Source organism: Camelus bactrianus, chromosome 22, assembly GCF_048773025.1.
Source record: "Camelus bactrianus isolate YW-2024 breed Bactrian camel chromosome 22, ASM4877302v1, whole genome shotgun sequence".
Taxonomy (NCBI): Eukaryota; Metazoa; Chordata; class Mammalia; order Artiodactyla; family Camelidae; genus Camelus; species Camelus bactrianus.
This window is the reverse complement of record NC_133560.1, coordinates 31,714,705-31,734,419: the sequence shown is the minus strand read 5'-3', so window position 1 is coordinate 31,734,419 and position 19,715 is coordinate 31,714,705. Positions and strand designations below refer to the sequence as shown.

Sequence of the window (19,715 nt, the reverse complement as noted above, 5' to 3'; positions counted from 1 at the left end):
AACCTGGCACCCTCCTTTACATTTCCAGGACCGCCGCCACCCACCCAATAATTCCTGCAATGTGGGGGTGTATGCAGGGAGATATCTTGGGACACCTCTGGAAGAATCATAATCAGTTCTAATTACTGTTTATCAGCGTGGCGCTGCTTGCCAACGCTACCACACCGGTGATAAGGGCAGTGTGAAGGACAGACTGGGCAAAGTGTGCTCAGCCCACTTCATACATGCAGGGCCGCACCAGGTCTCCCAGGGTGAGGGCAGAGCCCCTTGCACTGATGAGAAAGTCGTGTGAAGCTGCTGCTCGGCCGAGGGCTCTCTCCTGGACTCCTCCTATCTCCCCACCTCCCCACCTGTCTTTTCCTTCCCTAGACCCGTTTACCTGCCTGTCCTTCACTGGTACCAGCGAGGGCCAGGTACTGGCGCGCGCGGGGCAGAGAATCAGCTGAGCCTAGCCCGTGGTGTTGGTGCAGCTGTTGGCTGTCTGGGACAACTGCCAGCAAGGCCACCACAGGCCACGGTTGCCACGCCCACCCTCGTGGGGAGATGTCACCTGCGGAGGCGCAGGGATGGAAGCCAGCGCATCACATCCAACTCTCCCGACCCAGAGGTGTGTAGGAGCCCGGGCCCGGGGCGCAGCCAGGTCAGAGCTCAGGAGGGGTCCGGGTGAAGCCCAGGGTCAGGGCTCGATGGGGTCAAAGGTCAGCCTGAGATAGGGCATGGCGAGGGAGGGTCAGGGCTCTCGTGCTTCGGCCAGGACCTGAGGAGTCGGTGCTGCAGGAGTGCTGAGTGCGGAAGGGGCTGATTTCTCCCCGCTTCTCCGGGAGCGGTGGGACCCTCCCCTTCCCCCTCTCGGCTGGCCCAGGGCGGCCAGGGCCGGGGTCGCGAGTGGGGAAACTGAGGCTCAGGCCGGCCCCGCCCCGGCCCCGCCACGCGCCGGGACGTCACAAAAAGGCCCCAAAAGCGCGGCAGGCCGGGTGGGGCGGCGCAGCGCAGCCCTGGCCGCAGCCCCACGCACAGGCGTACGGGGGAGCTCTTCCGAGCTGGGGCGGCGGCGGCCTCCCAGGGGGGTCGGAAGCGCCAAGGCGCCCGCGCGCACGGACCCCGGCTCTCGGCGGCGCGCTCGGAGGCCGGGGGAGGGATAGTTTCCCGGCGTGCCCCGCGGGCGGGCGGCGCGCAGGCGCAGTCGGCGGGGGCGGGGCACGGCGGCCGAAGCCAGCGCCGGGCGGCGGCGCAGAGCGAGTGGAGCGCCCGGGGTCCCCCGGCGGCGGCGGCGGCGGCGGCGGCGGCGGCGCAGAGGAGGAAGGCGGCCCCGGTCCCGGCCCAGCCTCGCCCCCGGCCCCGGGCCCATCCGCCGCCGCCATGGCCCGGCCGCTGGTGCCCAGCTCGCAGAAGGCGCTGCTGCTGGAGCTCAAGGGGCTGCAGGAGGAGCCGGTGGAGGGCTTCCGGGTGACCCTTGTGGACGAGGGCGACCTGTACAACTGGGAGGTGGCCATCTTCGGGCCCCCCAACACCTACTACGAGGGCGGCTACTTCAAGGTGAGCCAGGGGCAGGCGGGCGCTGGCGACCCCTCCTCCGGCTCCTCGGGGCCCGTCCCCCGGCTCCCCGCCCCCTGTCCCCTGCCCTCGCCCCTCGCGGCGCCCCCTCTCTGTCTGTCCTCGCGGCGCCCCCTCCTTCTGCACGGCTGGGTCCCTCGGTCACCCCCTCTGCCACCCCCTCCTCATTGTCTGGCCCCAGGAGCCCCTCCATGGCCGCTTCTGGCCCCCAAAGGAGAGGCCCGGGACCTTCCCAGTTTCTCTAGGTGCGGGGCTCTGGTGCCCCCAGCCCCTGGTGTCCCCTCCCCTCCGCCCAACCCTGCCCTGCCCCCCACCTTCCCTGCCCGCTGCCCGCAGGAGACAAAGGGGCCTCCCCAGAACAGGCGCGCTGTTCTGGGGAGTGCCGGCCCTAGGGGAGGGAACGAGGCCGGCCGGCCTGCAGACTGGACCCTCCACTTGCTCGGGTTCCAGAAAAGGCCCGGATGGGGCCTTGGCAGCCGGAACCTGCTTGGAAAGCGGCCACCCTCACTGATAGCAGCAGGCCAGGCCCTCTGGGTTGCATCCTGAGCTTTATGTAACCTGTTCTCTCCTGCAGTCACTCCCATCCTCCACCCTGTCCCTGGGATGTGGGAGCCTCGCACAGAACAGACCCCGGCCTGGCCTCAGAATCTTGGGCTCCTCTCTGGCCCAGCTGGCCTTTCTCAGGTTCCACTGAGCGGGTGGCTGCTTGAGCCCAAACATTTGTGGGCCCTACGTGTTGGCTGGATTCTGAGCAGTTCCCACTTTTGTGGGGAGCGGGGAGATGAGTGCCTTCCCCGGGACTGGTCACATTTCTGTCTGGTGTGACGAGGACTCAGGCCAAGACTTGGGCAGCTTCCTTGACCCCCCTGATCTGAGTCTAGACGTGGCCTGGGAAGAACCTCTCCCAGACGGAAGACTGCTTTTCCAGCCTGAGAGACAAGGCAGGGGGTCTCCCTGCAAGAGAGGTGGGGCCTGAGGCCTGGGCTGGGACACCCCGTCACCGCCTGCCAGGAGCCCAACTGGCCTGCCAGGTTCTGCCTGCCTGCAGGCCTGGGGGAGGGGCGGGCTGGTGCTGGGGCAGATGTCTGTGTTTGCACATTTGGCTGACGTTTTAGCCACGCCTGCTCAGTGGCCCTGAGGAGCAGCCTGGTCTGCTGTGGGCCATGCCTGAGTTGAGGTTCCCTCACAGCTTTGGTGGGATGGGGGTATGTGTGTGGACAGCCCTGGGCTGAGTTTTGTGTCTAGAGTCCACCTTCCCCATACAGGGGAACAATTTGGGGCCGATCACCAAATGGTTTAATCAGCCCCCTCCTGCAGCCTCTTCTGTTTGCTTCTGAGAGCAGTTGGCTGTGAGGGTAAGAGCTCTGCTCACAGCTGGGAAAGCGGAGTCCCATCCTGAGGCGAGGCCGGGACTCTGAGCGAGGCTGGAAGGGTGGAGGGACGTGGGTTTCTGCCTGTTGCCGGCTGTTTGCAAGGACCCTTGTTTGGTTAGGACCCTCCAGAACGGCTCTAGTGGGGTGGTCCTGTGTTTCTGGAGAAGGATGGGCTGGGAAGGGGGCGCTGCACATCTGATCACACCTGCTGTAGGGTGTGTCCCCGAAGAGCCCGCACAGGACCCAAGGTGATCCTGCCATCTCCGATCCTCCTATCCCGACTTGGCTGGGTGAGGAGGGCCGGAGGGCCAGCGTCACTTTCCAGCCAATTCCTGCAGCCCTTCCTCCCAGCCGGCTGGCCCCCCCTTCTCCCTGTGAGCAGACAGCCCCAGGTACTCTGAGGGGTGCCACAGAGACCTTGTCAGGAGCCCCTCCAGTGCTGTGTGCCCTCAGGCAAAGTGCTCTCCTTCTCTGAGCCTCAGTTTGCATAGCGGAAAAGGCATCTCTGGAACTTCGTGGGTGCTTGGGGCGGGGCGGAGGGGCCTGTCCCCCTTGCTCCGCTGAGGAGGCCTCAGGTAGTCTTAGGCCGTCACTTAGAAACCCAGCACTGGGCTGGGGGACCACAGGGCAGGGTCTGAGGCCCAAGTTCCAGGCTGGCTCTGGGCCTCAACGTGTTCAGTCCAGGACGAAGGAACTCCCCCCAGTGCCCTCAGCGTCCCCACCCAGGAAAGCAATTCGCCAAAGACGGGCTGACGGGTCTGCAGCAGAGGTGCCCTGCACGGTCCAAGGCACTGCCAGGGTCCCAGGACTGGGCTTAAACAGGCGGAGGACAGGGCACAGCTCTCACCCGGGGGGCCCTCCCCCAGCTACCCCATGACCTCCCTGTCTGCCTTCCTGACCCCTCAGAACTGACACCTGCGGGCAGAGAGCCTGTCAGCCCAGCGCTGACTCATCCCCGCCCACGGCGCCTGCCCAGGGAGGTGTCAGGAGTGGTTGCCCAGTGAACACGGGTCTATTTTAATCCTTCCCACAGGCTGGAAACTGAGGCCGGGAGTCCAGCACAGTGCTTGGGCACCCAGCTCCCAGGACTGAGGCCCGGGCCCCTCTGCTGGCCTTTACCATGAGTACGCTCTTCTCCTTGGGGCCCAGGCTCCAATCCCTCCCACAGGCCAGGGCCGGGCAGGTGCCCATGCCCGCCAGCAGCAGACGGGGACCAGGGTCAGCTCAGATGCACCTGGCCTAGGCCTGTGAGGGGTGTGGGCAGCAGGCAGGGTCCCAGGCTGACGTCCTGCTGGTGTGTTTGTGGGCAGCCTGAGCTGGGGGCCCCTCACCCCCACCCTCTGCCCTCCCTGCCAGGCGCGCCTCAAGTTCCCCATCGACTACCCCTACTCCCCGCCGGCCTTTCGGTTCCTGACCAAGATGTGGCACCCCAACATCTACGAGGTGAGCCTGACCCTCCCGGCCCCTGTGTTGTGGAGGGGTCGCGGACAGGAGCCCCTCGGACGCTGAGCCCTCCTGCACTGCACAGACTGGGGTCTCCTGCGTTTTGGGGGAGGGGGGGTCGCGAACAGGAGCCCTGCAGATGCTGACCCTTCCTGTGCCGCACAGACTGGGGACGTGTGCATCTCCATCCTCCACCCGCCAGTTGATGACCCCCAAAGCGGGGAGCTGCCCTCGGAGCGGTGGAACCCCACACAGAACGTCAGGTGAGGCCAGTTGGGGTCCTGGCTCCCTCTCGCCGGGCTCCCTGGGGCCTGCCCAGCCCTGGGTACACTGACACAGGGAGACCCCGGTGTCATCCTCGGGGCCATGGCTCCCTACAGGGTGGCGTCTTTGGGAACCAGCTCCCTTCTGGAGTCCTACCAGCCTCTCTGCCCATTTCCCAACACTCCCTGCTCCACCCCTCTTCAGGAATGGCCTCTGGGCATCCTGTGTCCACATCTGCTTGTCCCTGGGGTCTCCCCTCCCCGTGGAACACAGCCCCCTCCATCCTCAGGGCCAGACTGCTCACCCTGAGTGGCTTGAGTGCCCTGCATTCTGGCCCATATGTCCCTGGTCCAGCCCCAGCCATAGCAGAAGTGGGTAGCAGGGGACCCACTCTCTGGGCAAGATGCTGAGGGGATGGGTCAGGCCTGCTCCGGTGGGAGGGGGAGGTCCTGGCCTCCGCTGCCCACCTGCGTCCCATCCCAGAGCCAGGCACACGGCAAAGGGTAAGAGGCGGTGGGGAGGGGGCGGGGCAGGCCCAGGGTGTGGGGCTCCCGGGCAGGCAGTACTCCAGGCAGGCTGGGCTGGGCTATGAATGCCCCCGACAACTGGCTCATGCCCCCAGGACCATCCTCCTGAGCGTCATCTCCCTCCTCAACGAACCCAACACCTTCTCTCCGGCCAACGTGGATGCCTCTGTGATGTACAGGAAGTGGAAGGAAAGCAAAGGCAAGGACCGGGAGTACACGGACATCATCCGGTGAGTGGGGCCCGGCTGGCGGGGCAGGGGGCCAGGCTCCGGCCTCAGTCCCCGTCCTGGTCCCTTCTCGTGAGTTCTGGAAAATCCAGTGCTTTTTTCTCTTGGACTCATTGTGACACCACAGTCATGCGAGTGTGTTGTCCGCTGTCTGCTGTCCTGCACAGCGGTGCCGTGCACATGGGCATCGTGGTGCGTGTGTGTGCACCTCCCACTGGGGCATCGTAGCGCAGTGTCCACCAGGTTTCAGCAGGTTTTGCCACAATTCCTTTGCTTTGCGAGTGAAAGGGCGGCAGTCCCACTGGCCTCCCTCTGCGCCCCGGTGGCCCTGTCCTGTGTGCGAGTGCTGGAGGCGGGGGTGAGCACGTGCGAGGTCTGTTTGGGGTGTGCGTGTTCCACACGCTTCTGAGACAGTGCTGCGCGTGCTCTGTCTCCCCCTCAGCGTGAGCAGCTCTTCCACTGGCGGTTGTGGGACTTGGAGTTGTTCTCCAAAGGCAGCAAATCCATCTGGCACTAGCACACGTAGGAGATCCCTTCTTTTATGGAAAATAATTTCATTTTGGTTACAAAAGCTTCAGAATTTGTCAGGTTGAAGCCCCATCTCAGTGTCATTGTCTCTGTTCTCCCATGAACGAGCAGGTGCCAGTCCCCACAGCAGGGTCTGTACAAAATCTTCTTGGGAGCATGGGCCCCGCGGGGACTGGGGTCCCCAGTAATGTCCCCAGGAGCCTGCTCTCCCCTCCCCGTTGTGTTTGTTGTGTCCTGTGAGCTGCTCTGTCACCATTGTCCTTTGTCACTTGTCCTCGTGTGGCTTGTGACTCATTTCATGGCTCTTAACCCTTCACTAAGTCTCTTCCAAATAGCTTTTCAGTTTGTCGTTTACTTCTTAGAAAAGCAAGTGAGTTAGACCTGCAGGCCCAGTGTTTCCCCAAGAAGAAAGGGCACACATCCTCACTCGGCGTCCAAGGCCCCCAGCCCCGGATCCTTCTGCCGCCTGGCTTCCTGTGCAGCCCCCCGCTGGGCTGGAGGCTCCGGTGTCAGCCAGGGGTCCCTCGGGGCTGGGACGCGGGCTGCGGGCTGTCTGCTTTCCGCTGTGACCCCGTGCCGTCCCCACGGCAAGCAGACCCAGCCCCGTGTCTCCCCAGGAAGCAGGTCCTGGGGACCAGGGTGGACGCGGAGCGGGACGGTGTGAAGGTGCCCACCACGCTGGCCGAGTACTGCGTGCAGACCAAGGCCCCAGCGCTGGACGAGGGCCCGGAGCTGCTCTACGATGACTACTACGAGGACGGCGAGGCCGAGGCCGGCAGCTGCTTTGGGGATGACGGGGACGCCGGGGATGCCTCGGGCCCTGAGGAGTCCTGACACCGCGCCCCGCCAATAAACGTACACGTTTCACCTCAGCCGCCCACCTGTGTGGCTCTGGGTGCCTCCAGGGTGCGCAGGCTCCCCCGGCCTGCCCACCGTCCACCCTGGTCCGCTCGGCTCTGGAGGGAGGGCCCCCATGTGCTGGGCGCCGCTCAGGTCCTGGGAGCGGTGGACCCCATCCTGCCCACGGCTCCCGCTGCTGGAGCCAGAGACCTGGGGTCTCGGCTCGCGAGTGGATGGGTTAACTTGGGGTCACTTCTCTCCTTTGGTTTGTTTGGAATCTAAATAAAGTGACTTTATGAGACGCCTAAGGACCCTTCTCTCCTTGGCCCCGAGGACCGTGGGGCCAGGCGGGGGCAACAGCCCGGGTGCCCATGTGCGTGTGACCTGGCTCGGGCAGGCGGCAGCTGCCCCTCCGAGCCTGCAGGGGCGGCGGGAGTCCTGAAAGCTCCTAGGCGCAGGTGCCCACGCCCCCCAGCAGGAGGCCCGTCTGGGCTCGGTGATCTGGGGAGGGGGCCACAGAGATCCAGGGTCTGGGCAGGAGGGAACCGGTTTATTAAACGAAGCCCCAGCAGCCTGGGGGTGTGGCCATAGAGGTCCTGCCCAGCCCGCAGCCCTCAGGCCTCCACACAGCTGCCTGGGGGTGCATCACACCCAGGGGTGGGAGGCAGGTGTCACCCACAGCGTGAGCTGCTCCCAGGGCTGCGTTTCCTGTTAGCCCAGAGCTGGCCAGCGGCCCCAGGGGTGTCTGCACAGGGAGACCCTGGGGTCCTCAGCTCCTAGGCCGCAGCCAGATCTGGTCACTGCCCGTCCTGTAAATAAAGCTTTATTGAAACAGCCACACCCACTTCTTCACCTACCATAGGTGGGTTTTTGAGCCGCAGCTTCAGGGCTGAGTGAGTGTGGTGCAGAGTGTTTGACCCAAAGAGCCAGAAACACTTACTGTCTGGCTGTTTACAGAAGTTTGCCAACCTCTGTCCCAGCCTGCCTGCCTCTACCCTCAGGCCTATCGGTCTGGCCCGTCTGCTCTCCCTCAGACCTGGTTCCTACACTTCTGCTGCTGTGTAACAAAGCACCCCAGACCCATCCACGCTGGGCCACCCCTGTGCACCATAAATCGAGTGCAACTTGTGCGGGTTGGAGGTCCATGGACACGGGGACTCGGCGCAGCTCCACCATCTAGGTGACTGGATCCTCGAGGCCTAGAGGTGTCTGGAGGCGTGGGGTGAGGTGTACTGAGCACCCACAGGCGCCTCCCCACGTCTCACGGGCTTCCTTGCGGCCCCAGGGCCGGGATGAGGGCCCAGGAGCCAGGCCGGTCCCCCTCAGCCTCAGGGTCACACGGCGCCACTACCACTGCGGGTCGGAACAGGAACGAGCCCCCAGACCCAAGGGGACAGGGGCTGAGGTTGGTGGCCAGCTTGTAAAACTCCACTCTGGTCCCCTGTCCCCTTCAGACTGTCCCCACACTCCACCGCAGTTACCCAAATGATACCCAAGGCCTCAGGGATCCTGGACTCCAGGCCAGTTAGGTTGCCCAGTTAGATGCAGACTGCAGGTGAACAGCAGGTGGCCCACCTGAAATCAGATACAAGCAAGCTCCCCTCACCCCACAATAGTGGAACCTACTTCCTGGGATTCTTTGGAAGATTAAACAGTGGGACACGTGGACACAATAAATACTAATTTCTCTTCAACTCGCCGCTTGCCTCCCTGGTGAAGACAGTACCGTCAAAGGGGAGGGGGTGGTAACTGGGCTCCAGGGCCCTGGTACCCGGTGAGCTCATCCACTACGGGACCCACGTTTCAGCAAAGGAGTTACTGCCAATTTTTCAGGTGTGACCATGGTAATGGGGTTTTGTCTTCGGAGAGACCATATCTTTCAGAAACACTTTCTGAAACACTTACGGGTGAGTAGAACCAGTCAGGGGCAGTGTGTGCACTGTGAGGGCAAAGCTGTGAATGTCACCTCCCCCACAGGAAGGGGAGGTGTGGGTGACGGGGCCCAGAGCCGGCACCAGGGCTGCATTCCCAGCGACATGGAGGCCCCCCTGTCCCAGCTGCTGCTGCTGGTCCTGGGAGCTCTGTGGGCAGGTGAGCATGGGGTGGGGGGGGGGGACACTGAGGCCCAGGGTCCGGGCAGGGGAAGGCAGGGCACTGGGCGTCAGAATAGAGTAATGAAACAACCCACTGTACCCAGATGGGGACCCATGGAAGAGACGTCCCCACTCCACAGAGCTGCTGTGAGTTTTTTTAAGTGAAGACCAAGGGTGAGGGTTATGGCCCTGGGGTAGAGATGAGGCCACATCAGGACAGATACTTTGAAGTCTCTGCTTTCTGACTTAATTCTGACCCGACAGAGAAGCCATGAGAACTGTGCAGATGACTCCTACCTTCTCTTCCCTAAATCCCTCAGGTGTGAGCCTTTCCCGCAGTTGCATTGTCACTGCCAGGTGTGGGTGTAAAATACAAACATGTATAGTTGTTACTATTTTTCTGAACCACTTAATGGTGACTTTTGGATGCACTTCCTTTCACCTCTCAATGCTTCAGGGTGTGTTTTCTGCAAACAAGGACATTCTTTTATGGATAGATGATGGATGGATGGATGTTGGATGGGTGATGACGGATAATGGTTGGATGATGGATGGATGGATGGATGATGGATGTTTGGATGGTGGATGGATGGATAATGGATCACCCTTGGGATTCTGAGGACGTTGTGTGCTCCTCACTCCTCACCTTCAAGCTGTATTCACAGAACATGGGGCAGATGTAGGTTGTTTGCCCCCTAGCAGCACCTAGGAGGCAGGGTGTGTTACATACATTTATATGTAACCCGAAGTTTCAGAGTGGGAAACCACAGTTCAGAGAATGAGGCAGCCCACCCAGGATAGCCCGGCTGGGAGGGATGGAGCTGAAATTTGAGCCCCAGCTGACTGCCTCCCCAAACGGTATATGCTTGGCCAGAACCGGCACCTGGGATCATGAGATGGAAGGACAGGGATGGTGGGCATCTCACTATTCTGGCCTGGATGGATGACCATTGTTCTGGGATAAATTAGGGACCCAGCAGGATGGGATCCAACCATTCATCCATCATCCTTTCTCCCTCCCTCTTTCCTTCCTGCTTTCCATCCATCCACTATCCATCCATCCATCATCTTTCTATCCATCCATCCACCCGTCCATCCATCATCCGTCTGTCCATGCATGTTTGCTGAGCACATACTGTCTTAGGCCTGTTGTAAACAAGACAGGCGCAGGGCCTGCCCTCACATCACTCACAGATTAGTGGCGATAGACAGGAAATGAGCAAGTCTGTGGGACATCAGTGTGTGACGAGTGCTCAGCAGAGAACAGAGCAGAGTAGGGGGAGCGGGGTTATACCAGGAGGCAGTCTCTGCGACTTTCGAGCTGATACCCAGTGAGAAAGCCAGACTCGGGAATGAATGCCTGGGAGAAAGGCTCTTTCCGCTGCCAGAACAGTACACCTAAATGCCCTGAGGGGGACACAAGGGCGGTGCCCTGGAGGACTAGCAGGGGCCTGAGTGCTCGAGGGGAGTGAGGGAGAGTGTGACAGAGGCGGGGTCAGCTGATGTGTGTCTTATGGGTCGTGGGGAGTTGGGACATTTAAAGCATGATGGAGAATCATAGGAAGAATTTTAGCTGATTTACACTAAAGCATTTTTTTCAATCCTTTTAAACTCATGATTGGTTTTAGAACAATTTTAATAGCTTTATTGAGATATCATTCACATACTATACAATTTACTCATTTAAAAAGAGTACAATTCAGAGAATTTTAGTACATTCAGAGCTGTGTGACCATCACCACAGTCTAGTTCCAGAACATTGCATCACCCCAAAAAGAAACCCCATCCCCATGAGCAGTCACACCCCCTCCTCCCCCCGCCCCTGGCAGCCAGGACCCCCCTCCCTGTGTCTGTGGACTGGCCTGTTCTGGACGCCTCACATCCATGGGCTCACACGCTGTGTGTCCTTCTGTGTCTGCTCCTCTCGCTGAGCGTCGTGCTCTCAGGGTCCGTCCACGGGGGAGCGGGTGTCAGGGCTGCTCTCCTGGTCACGGCTGAGCAATGTCCCTGTGTGTGGAGGGACGCGTGGTGTTCATCCATTTATCTGTCGATGGACACTTGGGCTGTCCCATTTCTGGCTGCTGTGAGTCCTGCTGCTGTGAACCCATGTGTGCACATCTCGTTTCTGTTGGAGCAAATCCCTGGATGGGGCGGTGCTTTAACCTTTGAGGAGCTGCTGGACTGTCTGCCCAGTGGCTACCTCTCTCACGTCACCACCTGGCAGGTGTGAGGGTCCAGCTTCTCCACTTTGAAAAGCTCTCTGGCTGTTAAGTAGGGGCCCGGGGGCTCAGGGAGGCTGAGAGGTCTGGAAGCAAGGGATGGGGTGCAGGTGTAGGATGGTCACTTGCTGGTGACCGGGATGTGGAGTGAGGGATGGGAGGGGTCCAGGACAGAACTGCCTATCAACCTGAACACCCCAGGTAGCAGAAGGGACTGTGTTAGGGTGATCCATCTGTTACGGGTCCAGGACCCCAGAGCTGGAGTCGCAGGGTTGTGGCTGAGGTGAGGTACCCAGCCCTAACATGACTTTTCATGTCCCCTCCTCAGGAGGCAACACATTCGAGACCCACATCATTGGGGGTCGAGAGGCTGCCCCCAACTCCCACCCATACATGGTCTCCCTGCAGAAAGCCGGCACCCACAGGTGTGGGGGGGTCCTTGTGCACCAGAAGTGGGTGTTGACCGCTGCCCACTGCCTGACCAACCGGTGAGTCACCCTGCCCTGCCCCACCCCCATCACTCTGTCTCCAAATCTATCCTGTGGTTCCTGTTCTCACCAAGAGGTGGGTCCTGAGAGATTTAAGACCCCTGTAGCATTGCAGGGGGTCCCCTTCACCGCTCCAGTGATCCTGAGGCATGCATATTGACATCGACCTCAGGCCTGTGTCTGTGACGTTAGGCTGAGAGGATTCCAGGGGACCGTTTATTTGCTACAACAAATCACCTTCCAACTGGATAGAGTTGAGACTCTTGTGACACCCAGGAATATGTCTCCCACCTGTGGCCACGGGGATAGAGCTGGCCTATGAGTGTGGCAGAGCCAACACAGAGAGGAACCTGGGTCCCTGGTGCCATTCTGAAGCCACCAAATAAACCCATCCTGGAGCTGCCCTACCTCTGGCTTGGCCAGTAATAAAGACCACAGATCAAACTGGGTGAAGTAACCAAAGGCGATCTGTTGGTTCATGTAACTGGAAATGCTAAAACGACACGGCATTCAGGCACAGCTTGATCCAGGTGCTCACTGAGGTGCTCAGAAGCCTGGGCCTGTCTCTCAACTCTGCTGTCTTGCCCCTTGGCCACATTATCAAGAAGGCGCTCCCCTGTGGTGGCAAGGATGAGCCCCCTTAAGTCCTGTAAAAAGAGTTTGTTTCTCTATAGTTTGGGCAAATGGATAAGGATAGGTACTGACAGACCCAGCCTAGGTCTTGTGCCAGCCGGCTGATGTTGAGTCATGACAGATGCCCTGGGTGAGACTGGAGCTCCTGCTGTCTGGAGCCCCTGGCTGTGGGGAGCCGGGGGGCGGTCAGCATTTTTAGACACACACAGCACATGCCTCTGGCCTGGGCTTAGCTGGAGTCAGGGGCCAGGTGGGAGCAGGGAAGGCTTCCTGAAGGACGATGGGAGAAAGCAGGTTAAACGGGAGCAGGAAGAAGCCACAGGGAGGCTGGGTGAGGGTTCCAGGACAGCAAGTGTGTGGGGTGTGTGGAGGGGTCCTGCAAGGCTGCTACTCACACCCTGACCCTGCTGCCACAGGATAGAACAGCTGAGGCTGGTGCTGGGGCTCCACGTGCTGGGAGACCCCAGCCTTACCTACCGCATCAGGAAGGTTGTCAAGCACCCTGAGTACAAGGAGGCCCCCAGTCTGCAGAATGACCTCGCGCTGCTTAAGGTGCTGTCGGTGGGAGAAATGATAGTTCCAGACCTCCCCCTACTGTCTCTCCCAGAGGGCCTCCCTCCCCCACTGCTCCTCCCTCAGTGTGCCCCCCAGGGTCCCCTCCCCCAGGGTCCCCTCCACAATTCACCTGCCACTTCCTGTCCCCATAGCTGGATGGGAAGGTGAAGCCCAGCAGGACCATCCGGCCCCTGGCCTTGCCCCAAAGGCGCCAGGCAGTGGCAGCTGGAGCACGGTGCAGTGTGGCTGGCTGGGGCCTGACCCACCAGGGTGGGCAGCTGGCCAAAGCGCTGCAGGAATTGGATGTGCACGTGCTGGATGCCAGGATGTGCAACAACAGTCGTTTCTGGAACGGGGACATCACCCCCGACATGATCTGCCTGGCAGCCAATGCTAAGAACCAGGCCCCCTGCAAGGTAAGGACACACGGTGGGGTGGGGCAGGCAGCAGCCCTGGTGGGAGGCATGGGTCAGCAGCCAGGCAACTGCACAAACCCTGACTCTCCCTGGGCCCTGGCTCTCTCCATTCGCTGGGGGTCCTAAAGGTTGGTACTAGCACAAGCCCACTTCTCACATGCAGAAACTGAGGCACAGAGAGGTTAAGCAGCTTGCCTGTGGTCACACAGGCAAGAAGCGGCAGAGCTGGGGTTTGAACTCCAGCACCGAGGAAGATCATGGCATATACAGCACACCGCAGCTTGTGCAAAGGCCCTGCGGTGGGACAGGAGCAAAGAGGGTTAAAGGGACAGGAAGGAAGGAGAGAGTGAAAGAGGTGGGGGGAGGGAGGGGCAGGGAGATAAGGGATAAGGCCTAACAGCCATAGGGCAGGGTCTCTGCCCTGGAATCAGCCTCGCGCCCCCAGGGATACTCAGGTCCCCCGGGAGCGGGCGGCGAAGGTGACCTGCGCTCCACCTCCGCAGGGGGACTCAGGTGGGCCCGTGGTATGCCGCAGAGGCCAGGTGGCTGGAATCGTGTCGTTCAGCTCCAACGTCTGCACCGACATCTTCAAGCCCTCCGTGGCCACCGCCGTGGCCCCCTATACTCCCTGGATCAAGAAGACCATCCGCCGCTAGCAGTCCCCGCTCGGGCCTGACCTCCAGAGGGTGACCCGACTCCTGCGCTCCTGCGGGATTAAGGGGGCGAGGGGGCAGGCCGACAGGGGACGCATGTCAGAAGACCAATAAACTGTAGTAAGGAAACCGTATGAGTCTATCCGGATTCCACCCCGCGTCCACCCGCGCTGGCGGTGCTCAGCCTGGGTTCCCCGCCGGTAACACAGCGGCCGCGCTTCTGAGGCTGCGCGGGGCGCTCAGCTCCGCGAGGGCGCCGGGCGACGGCAGGGGGCGGTGTTGGCCATTGCTGGGTTCCGGAGCCAGCCACTCTCTCTCTCTCTCTCTCCGTTTCTTTTTTTTTTTTTTTTTTTTTTTGGTTTCCTTTTTTACACTTTTCCTTTCTTCTTCTTTTTAATGTTTTTTAATGGGGGAGGAGAGGTAATTCAAGATTTATATATTTGTTTTATTTTTCTTTAAACAGAGGTGCTGGGGATTGAACCCAAGACCTTGCGCATGAGAAGTGTGCCCTCTACCACTGAGCTACACCCTCCCCCACCTGAAGCCAGACTCTGTCCGGCAGGGGGCGGGCCGGGCTGTGCGCCGCCGGGCGTTCGCGCAGGGTGCTGGGTGCTGGGCGGTGGCGACGTAAGGACAACCGAAGGAAGCACCCTAGAGAATCCTAGTTATTTATTTATTTATTTATTTATTTATTTATTTATTTATTTATTTATTTATTTATTTATTTAGGTACTGTGTGTATTGAGATATAATTCACATGCCACCCTTTAAAAAAATCAATTTTTTTTAATGGAGGTACTGGGGACCGAGCCCAGGACCTCCTGCATGCTAACCACGCGCTCTACCGCGGAGCTACACCCTCCCCCCAGAATTATTTTTAATAACTGTTTTTTTTGCTTTATTCTGCATTTCACATAACAGTCCCAAACCCAACACGTGGTTTTTCTTTTCTGACTTTGTTATTCTTTCAACAGACATTCTCCCAACAGCATATGCAATGTGATCTTCACCTGGTGGGTCCACGTTGACCCTCCAAGATCCTGGCTCTCCAGCAAGAGACCATGGTCCTCCCTTTCCACTGCCCCCACGTCTGTCTGTGCTCGGCTCTGCCTTGGTCCCACACCCTTGAGATGTCTTCAGGACAGGAACGCCAAACATTTTATGTGTCACCAATGAGTAAATGCGGCGGGGGGCTCCTGGGAACCTCGGGTGGAGGGTAAGAAGGTGGGCGCGTCTGGGTTCCCTCACAAAGAATGCTGCACTCGATTGGCTACTCCCACTAGATAGACTCTTCAGGAGGGGGGGTGCGGGGAGAAGGGGTCCCACGCTGGCCACGGGTGTGCACTGCATCCTTGCCTTAGGTGGTTCACCTTCGCCGGCTGCGCTGTCTCACGGGCCAGGTGGCCAAGGAGGCAGTCTGAAGGTGCGTAAGCCCCAAGCGAGAGGGAGCTTGGAGGGGCAGCCCCTGTGGGGCGCCGCAGGGGTCCACGTGCTGCAGGCCACGCTGGCATTACCTCCTTGACCTCTGGAGTTGGGCTTGTCCAAAGAGTTGGACGCCACTCAGGAGTAACAACAGCTCTCCACACACAGAAATAACCGTAATCGCTGGATAAACTTTCAAGAATGTCCAGTCCAAACTCAAGAGGTTTATCTTCCATGTGCTACCGAGAAATTAAGATAGAGGTAAAGGACGGTCTGACTTTAATCAAGTTCCAAAGTGAGGGCTCACTGCTTTGACAAGCAGCGTCCTATGGTGGTTGGGGCGGGGATGGGGGGGGGTAGCGTATTGCTTAAGTGGCAGAGCGGACGCTCAGCAGGCACAGGGTCCTGAGTTCAATCCCCAGTGCCGCCTCTAAAACTAAATAAACCTAATTACCTACCCCTCAAAAAACAAACCACTTGAAAGAAAAGAGAGAGAGAAAGGAAGAAAAGCAGCGTCTTGGAAGAAGACGCCAGGGTGTGAGTAAAAGAATGTTTCCAGAAAACACAGAAGGCACCAACATGAACCCACTGCGCCGTCAGCTCTCCTCCACGCCTCTCCACGTCCTGGGAGGGGAGGCTGCGTCGTCCAGCCGGCTCTGCGAGGCCACCGTGCCCCGTGGGCACGTCCAGGTGTCTGTTCCAGTCCTCCACTCTCTCCTTGGGGTTTTGGATGCTCTTCAAGCCCCTTTCCGTTTTGCTGGGTCTTCTCAAGGCTGCCTGAGTCGGGGCTCTCGTCTTCATTCTTTCTGCTCCTTCCTGTTCCGGGAGCTTCACCTCAGCTTTCTCCTTTTCCTTCCTCCACTTCAGCTGAGCTGTGCGATGCCTTTTAACTTTGGGGACCCTTCCGGACCTGCTCGTAGGCGCCCATTTCACAAGTCACCCTTTTAAAAAGTGAACAATTCAGTGGTTTTCAGTACATTCACAGGGCTGTGTAACCATCACCTCTGTCTAGTTCCAGAACCTCCCGTCACCCCTAAAGGAAGCCCCATCCCCATGAGAAGTCACCCCAGCCCCTGACAGCCAGGAACCCCATCTCTGTGTCTGTGCACTGGCCTGTTCTGGACGTTTCACATCCATGGACTCACACACTGCGTGTCCTTCTGTGTCCTCTTCTCTCACTGAGCATCGTGCTCTCAGGGTCCATCCACGTGGTGGCAAGTGTCAGGGCTTCTCTCCTGTTCACGGCTGAGTGATGCTCCTGTGTGTGGAGGGACACGCGTGGATCTGTCCACCTGTCAGTGGACACCTGGGTTACTTCCACTCTGGCTGCTGCAGACCTGCGTGCACAAGCGTGTGTTTTCGGTTCTCCCAAGTGTGAGAGATTGCTGGGCCAGGTGGTGACTCCATGTTTAGCAGTTTTAGGAGCTGCTGTTTTCCAGCAGAATCTCTTGATTTCATTAGGAAAATGCTCAAACGTACAGCCAAGCCGAAATCATGGCACACGGAACAGCCGGGTGCCCACTGTGCAGGCTCTGCTGTGAGCAGCTTCGTCCACATTCAGTCCATCCCTCTGTCCACTGGGCTCCGTTGCTGGTGTATTTCACAGGAGGCCGAAGCCTCCAGGCAGGTCTGCAGAGGCCGCAGTGTAGGGCCAGGGCTGGGACTGCGGCTTTATTTAGAGCCCTGTGTCTCCCACCATCTCACTCACACGGCAAAGTGCAGACATCTAACTCAGGAATGTGCTGTTGCGACAAGCAACAGATGTGTGTAATCCAAGCCCCCAGGATCCACACCAGTGACCCCTCAGCCCCACGCAGTTGGTCTTGTCTTGAACTGAGTTTTTGCATAGTGACTACTGCCCAGGGACTGTAAGTGAAAGGGACAGAAGGCCGCCCAGGGGAAGACAGTGCCCCTGATCCCGCCATCGCCCATGAAAACATTTTCCCTTAGGAGCAACTGTCACCAGTGTCTCTCGTCCTCACCCACGGCTGTTCCGAGCGGGAAAGGCTGCAGGCCCTCCACCCAGGCCTTGGACCAGCTCCTGGCCTCACCTTCACACATCTCCTCTGCGGTCCCACCCGCCACCCGGCCCGCACCCAAGGGCGTATCTGGGCTGCAGGCCCAGAAGTGGAGTTTGCCCATCAAACCCAAGTGCTTTTCCCTGTTTGGCGATGCAGCAGAATTTCTTGTCTGCCGAGCACCGACTGAGTGCCAGGCCTCCCAGGAAGCACTGGGCTGCGTTGGAAAACTCTCCCCTCAGAGCAAGAGCGAGGAGGGGGAGGCAGGGAGACTGCGCAGTCTGCCTCTCTCCTTTTCCTGTTTTTCTAATTGCTAAAGGTGCTTTATCTCTTTAAAATTTTTAACTTTTATTATTTTTTAATTGAAGCATAGTCAGGTTATAATGTTGTATCAATTTCTGCCGTACAGTGTAATGCTTCAGTCATATACGTACATATACGTACATACGTATATTCCTTTTCACTTTCTTTTATCCTTTTTTAAAATAGACTTCATTTTCTTATTTGTCTTTTTTTGCTTGTTCGTTTTTTGACAGAGATACTGGGGATTGAACCCAGGACCTCGTGCATGCTAAGCATGTGCTCTACCACTGAGCTATCCCCTCCCCTCTACCTGCAGTGGAGATTTTTCCCCAGTGTTTCTCTCATGACTGGATAACCCATCCCAAGACTGATGGGGCTGGGACGGGCAGGTGCCTTGTTAACCTTTTAACACTGTTTATTGAGGTGTCACTTGTGTACTGGACACACCCGGGCCACAGCAGCCCTGTGACGTCCCACAAAGCAAACAGGGATCTGAGTCTGTGGTTGGTCTTTGTGCTGTCCTGGCACAGAACTCCCAGACCCTCCCAGCGTCCTCAGTGCTGAGAGAGGCCAGGGATCTGCTGCTCCCCACACGCCCCCTTCAGTCACATGAGTCTGGAGTCTGTCGGTGACAGGGAGGGATGGGGCTGGAGGCCAGTGAGACCCTCTCAGGCCCACCCGCCGGCCTCTGCGAAGGGAGGGGACGGCAGACCCAGAAATTCTGGAACTAAGAGATCTGATGAGCTCAGGTCGTCCACAAGAATCCCCACGCCGGGAGGGTGGCACACCCCACCCCACGAGGACAGGGACTCCGAACCCCGCCCTACAAGTCTCTTCCTCTGTTCCTCGGTCAGGACTCCAATAAACTCACATAACTGCTTCCCTGGATTCTATGAGCTGCTCCCGAAAACTAATGGAACCCGAGGAGGAAGGCTGTGGGAGTCCCGATTTATAGCCGGTTGATCAGAAGCTCCAGTGACCCCTGGACTTGGGACCAGTGTCCGAGGTGGGAGCAGTACTGTGGGGCTGGGACCCTGCGCTGTGGGGTTGGGCCTGAGTTCACTCCTCAGGACACGGCCGGAGAGCCGCCTGTGTTGCTGGTAAACTCCCCCCTCCCAGAGCCTTGTAACCAGCGCCCAGAGGGACAGACAGAACAGGAGTGCCCCGCCCAGTGCCCTCCCCGACACGGTTCCCACCGGCGGTCCCCAGCCCCTGAGCTGGGTCCTGGGGTGCTGTGACCCTCTGCCTCTTCCCCAGCCCTTCGTGGGTGCACCGTGCAGCCGGCAGAAAGGCTGGGGGACCCTGTGGAGAACAAGTGTTCTTCCCACTGCCAGGGCCCACGGTCAGCATGGGTCTGCCCTGCCTGCGCCAGGAACTCGGGGCTGAAGGCGGTGAAGTGAGTTGTGACCCTCACCCTGTGTCACCTGCCCCTCGTCCCAGAATGAGGTCCCCCCTCTCTGTCCCCCAACGAGGACTTCACCACAACCCCCCAGGGTGCCTGGAATTCCGCTCAAATTCTGATTCCCCTGCACTTAAAAAAATCTTTTAAAAGTTGTGGCAAAATTCACTTAACACACTATTTGTCCACGTAAAGTGAGCAACTCAGTGGCATTTAGTACAATCACGATGTGCCACCATCGTCTCTAATTCCAGAACATTCCATCACCCCAAAAGGAGGGCCCGTCCCCACCAGCAGTCACCCCCAATCTTTCCCAGCCCCTGACAGCCAGGAGCCCCCTCCCCGTGTCTGGGGACTGGCCTGTTCTGGACGTCTCACATCCGTGGACTCACACACTGTGTATCCTCCTGGGTCTGCTTCTCTCACTGAGCATCGTCTTCTCGGGGTCGGTCCACGTGGGAGCGGGTGTCAGAGCTGCTCTCCTGTTCACGGATGAGTGACGTTCCCGTGTGTGGAGGGACCACGTGGTGTTCATCCACTTATCCGTCAGTGGATGTTGGGGTGTTTCCACCTTCTGCCTACCCCAGCTGGCCACTGCTCTCCTGCAGCTCAGCTCCAGTTCCACCAGCCCCGTGGCCCCTGCACTCATTCTGCCAGAAGTGGAAGTGGGTTTTTTTGTTTGTTTTTAAAAATTTTTTTTATTTTTTGGTGGGGGGAGGTAACTAGGTTTATTTATTTATTTATTCTTAGCGGAGGTACT

At 59.1% G+C, this 19,715-nt stretch overlaps 2 protein-coding genes across 2 annotated transcripts; both read left to right on the top strand.

The window, feature by feature from the left end:
* Positions 1 to 1,221: 1,221 nt before the first annotated feature.
* Positions 1,222 to 7,057, top strand: CDC34 (cell division cycle 34, ubiquitin conjugating enzyme). Its single transcript, XM_074351406.1, has 5 exons — positions 1,222 to 1,536; positions 4,284 to 4,370; positions 4,536 to 4,633; positions 5,257 to 5,391; positions 6,534 to 7,057. The coding sequence occupies exons 1-5, from the start codon at positions 1,360 to 1,362 to the stop codon at positions 6,748 to 6,750; spliced, it is 714 nt and encodes a 237-aa protein (XP_074207507.1). The 5' UTR covers positions 1,222 to 1,359; the 3' UTR covers positions 6,751 to 7,057.
* A 1,659-nt stretch (positions 7,058 to 8,716) lies between these two features.
* GZMM (granzyme M) lies at positions 8,717 to 13,947 on the top strand. Its single transcript, XM_010966605.3, has 5 exons — positions 8,717 to 8,847; positions 11,397 to 11,556; positions 12,606 to 12,741; positions 12,897 to 13,160; positions 13,664 to 13,947. Exons 1-5 carry the CDS (start codon positions 8,793 to 8,795, stop codon positions 13,814 to 13,816), a joined length of 768 nt encoding a protein of 255 aa, XP_010964907.1. The 5' UTR covers positions 8,717 to 8,792; the 3' UTR covers positions 13,817 to 13,947.
* Positions 13,948 to 19,715: the final 5,768 nt, after the last annotated feature.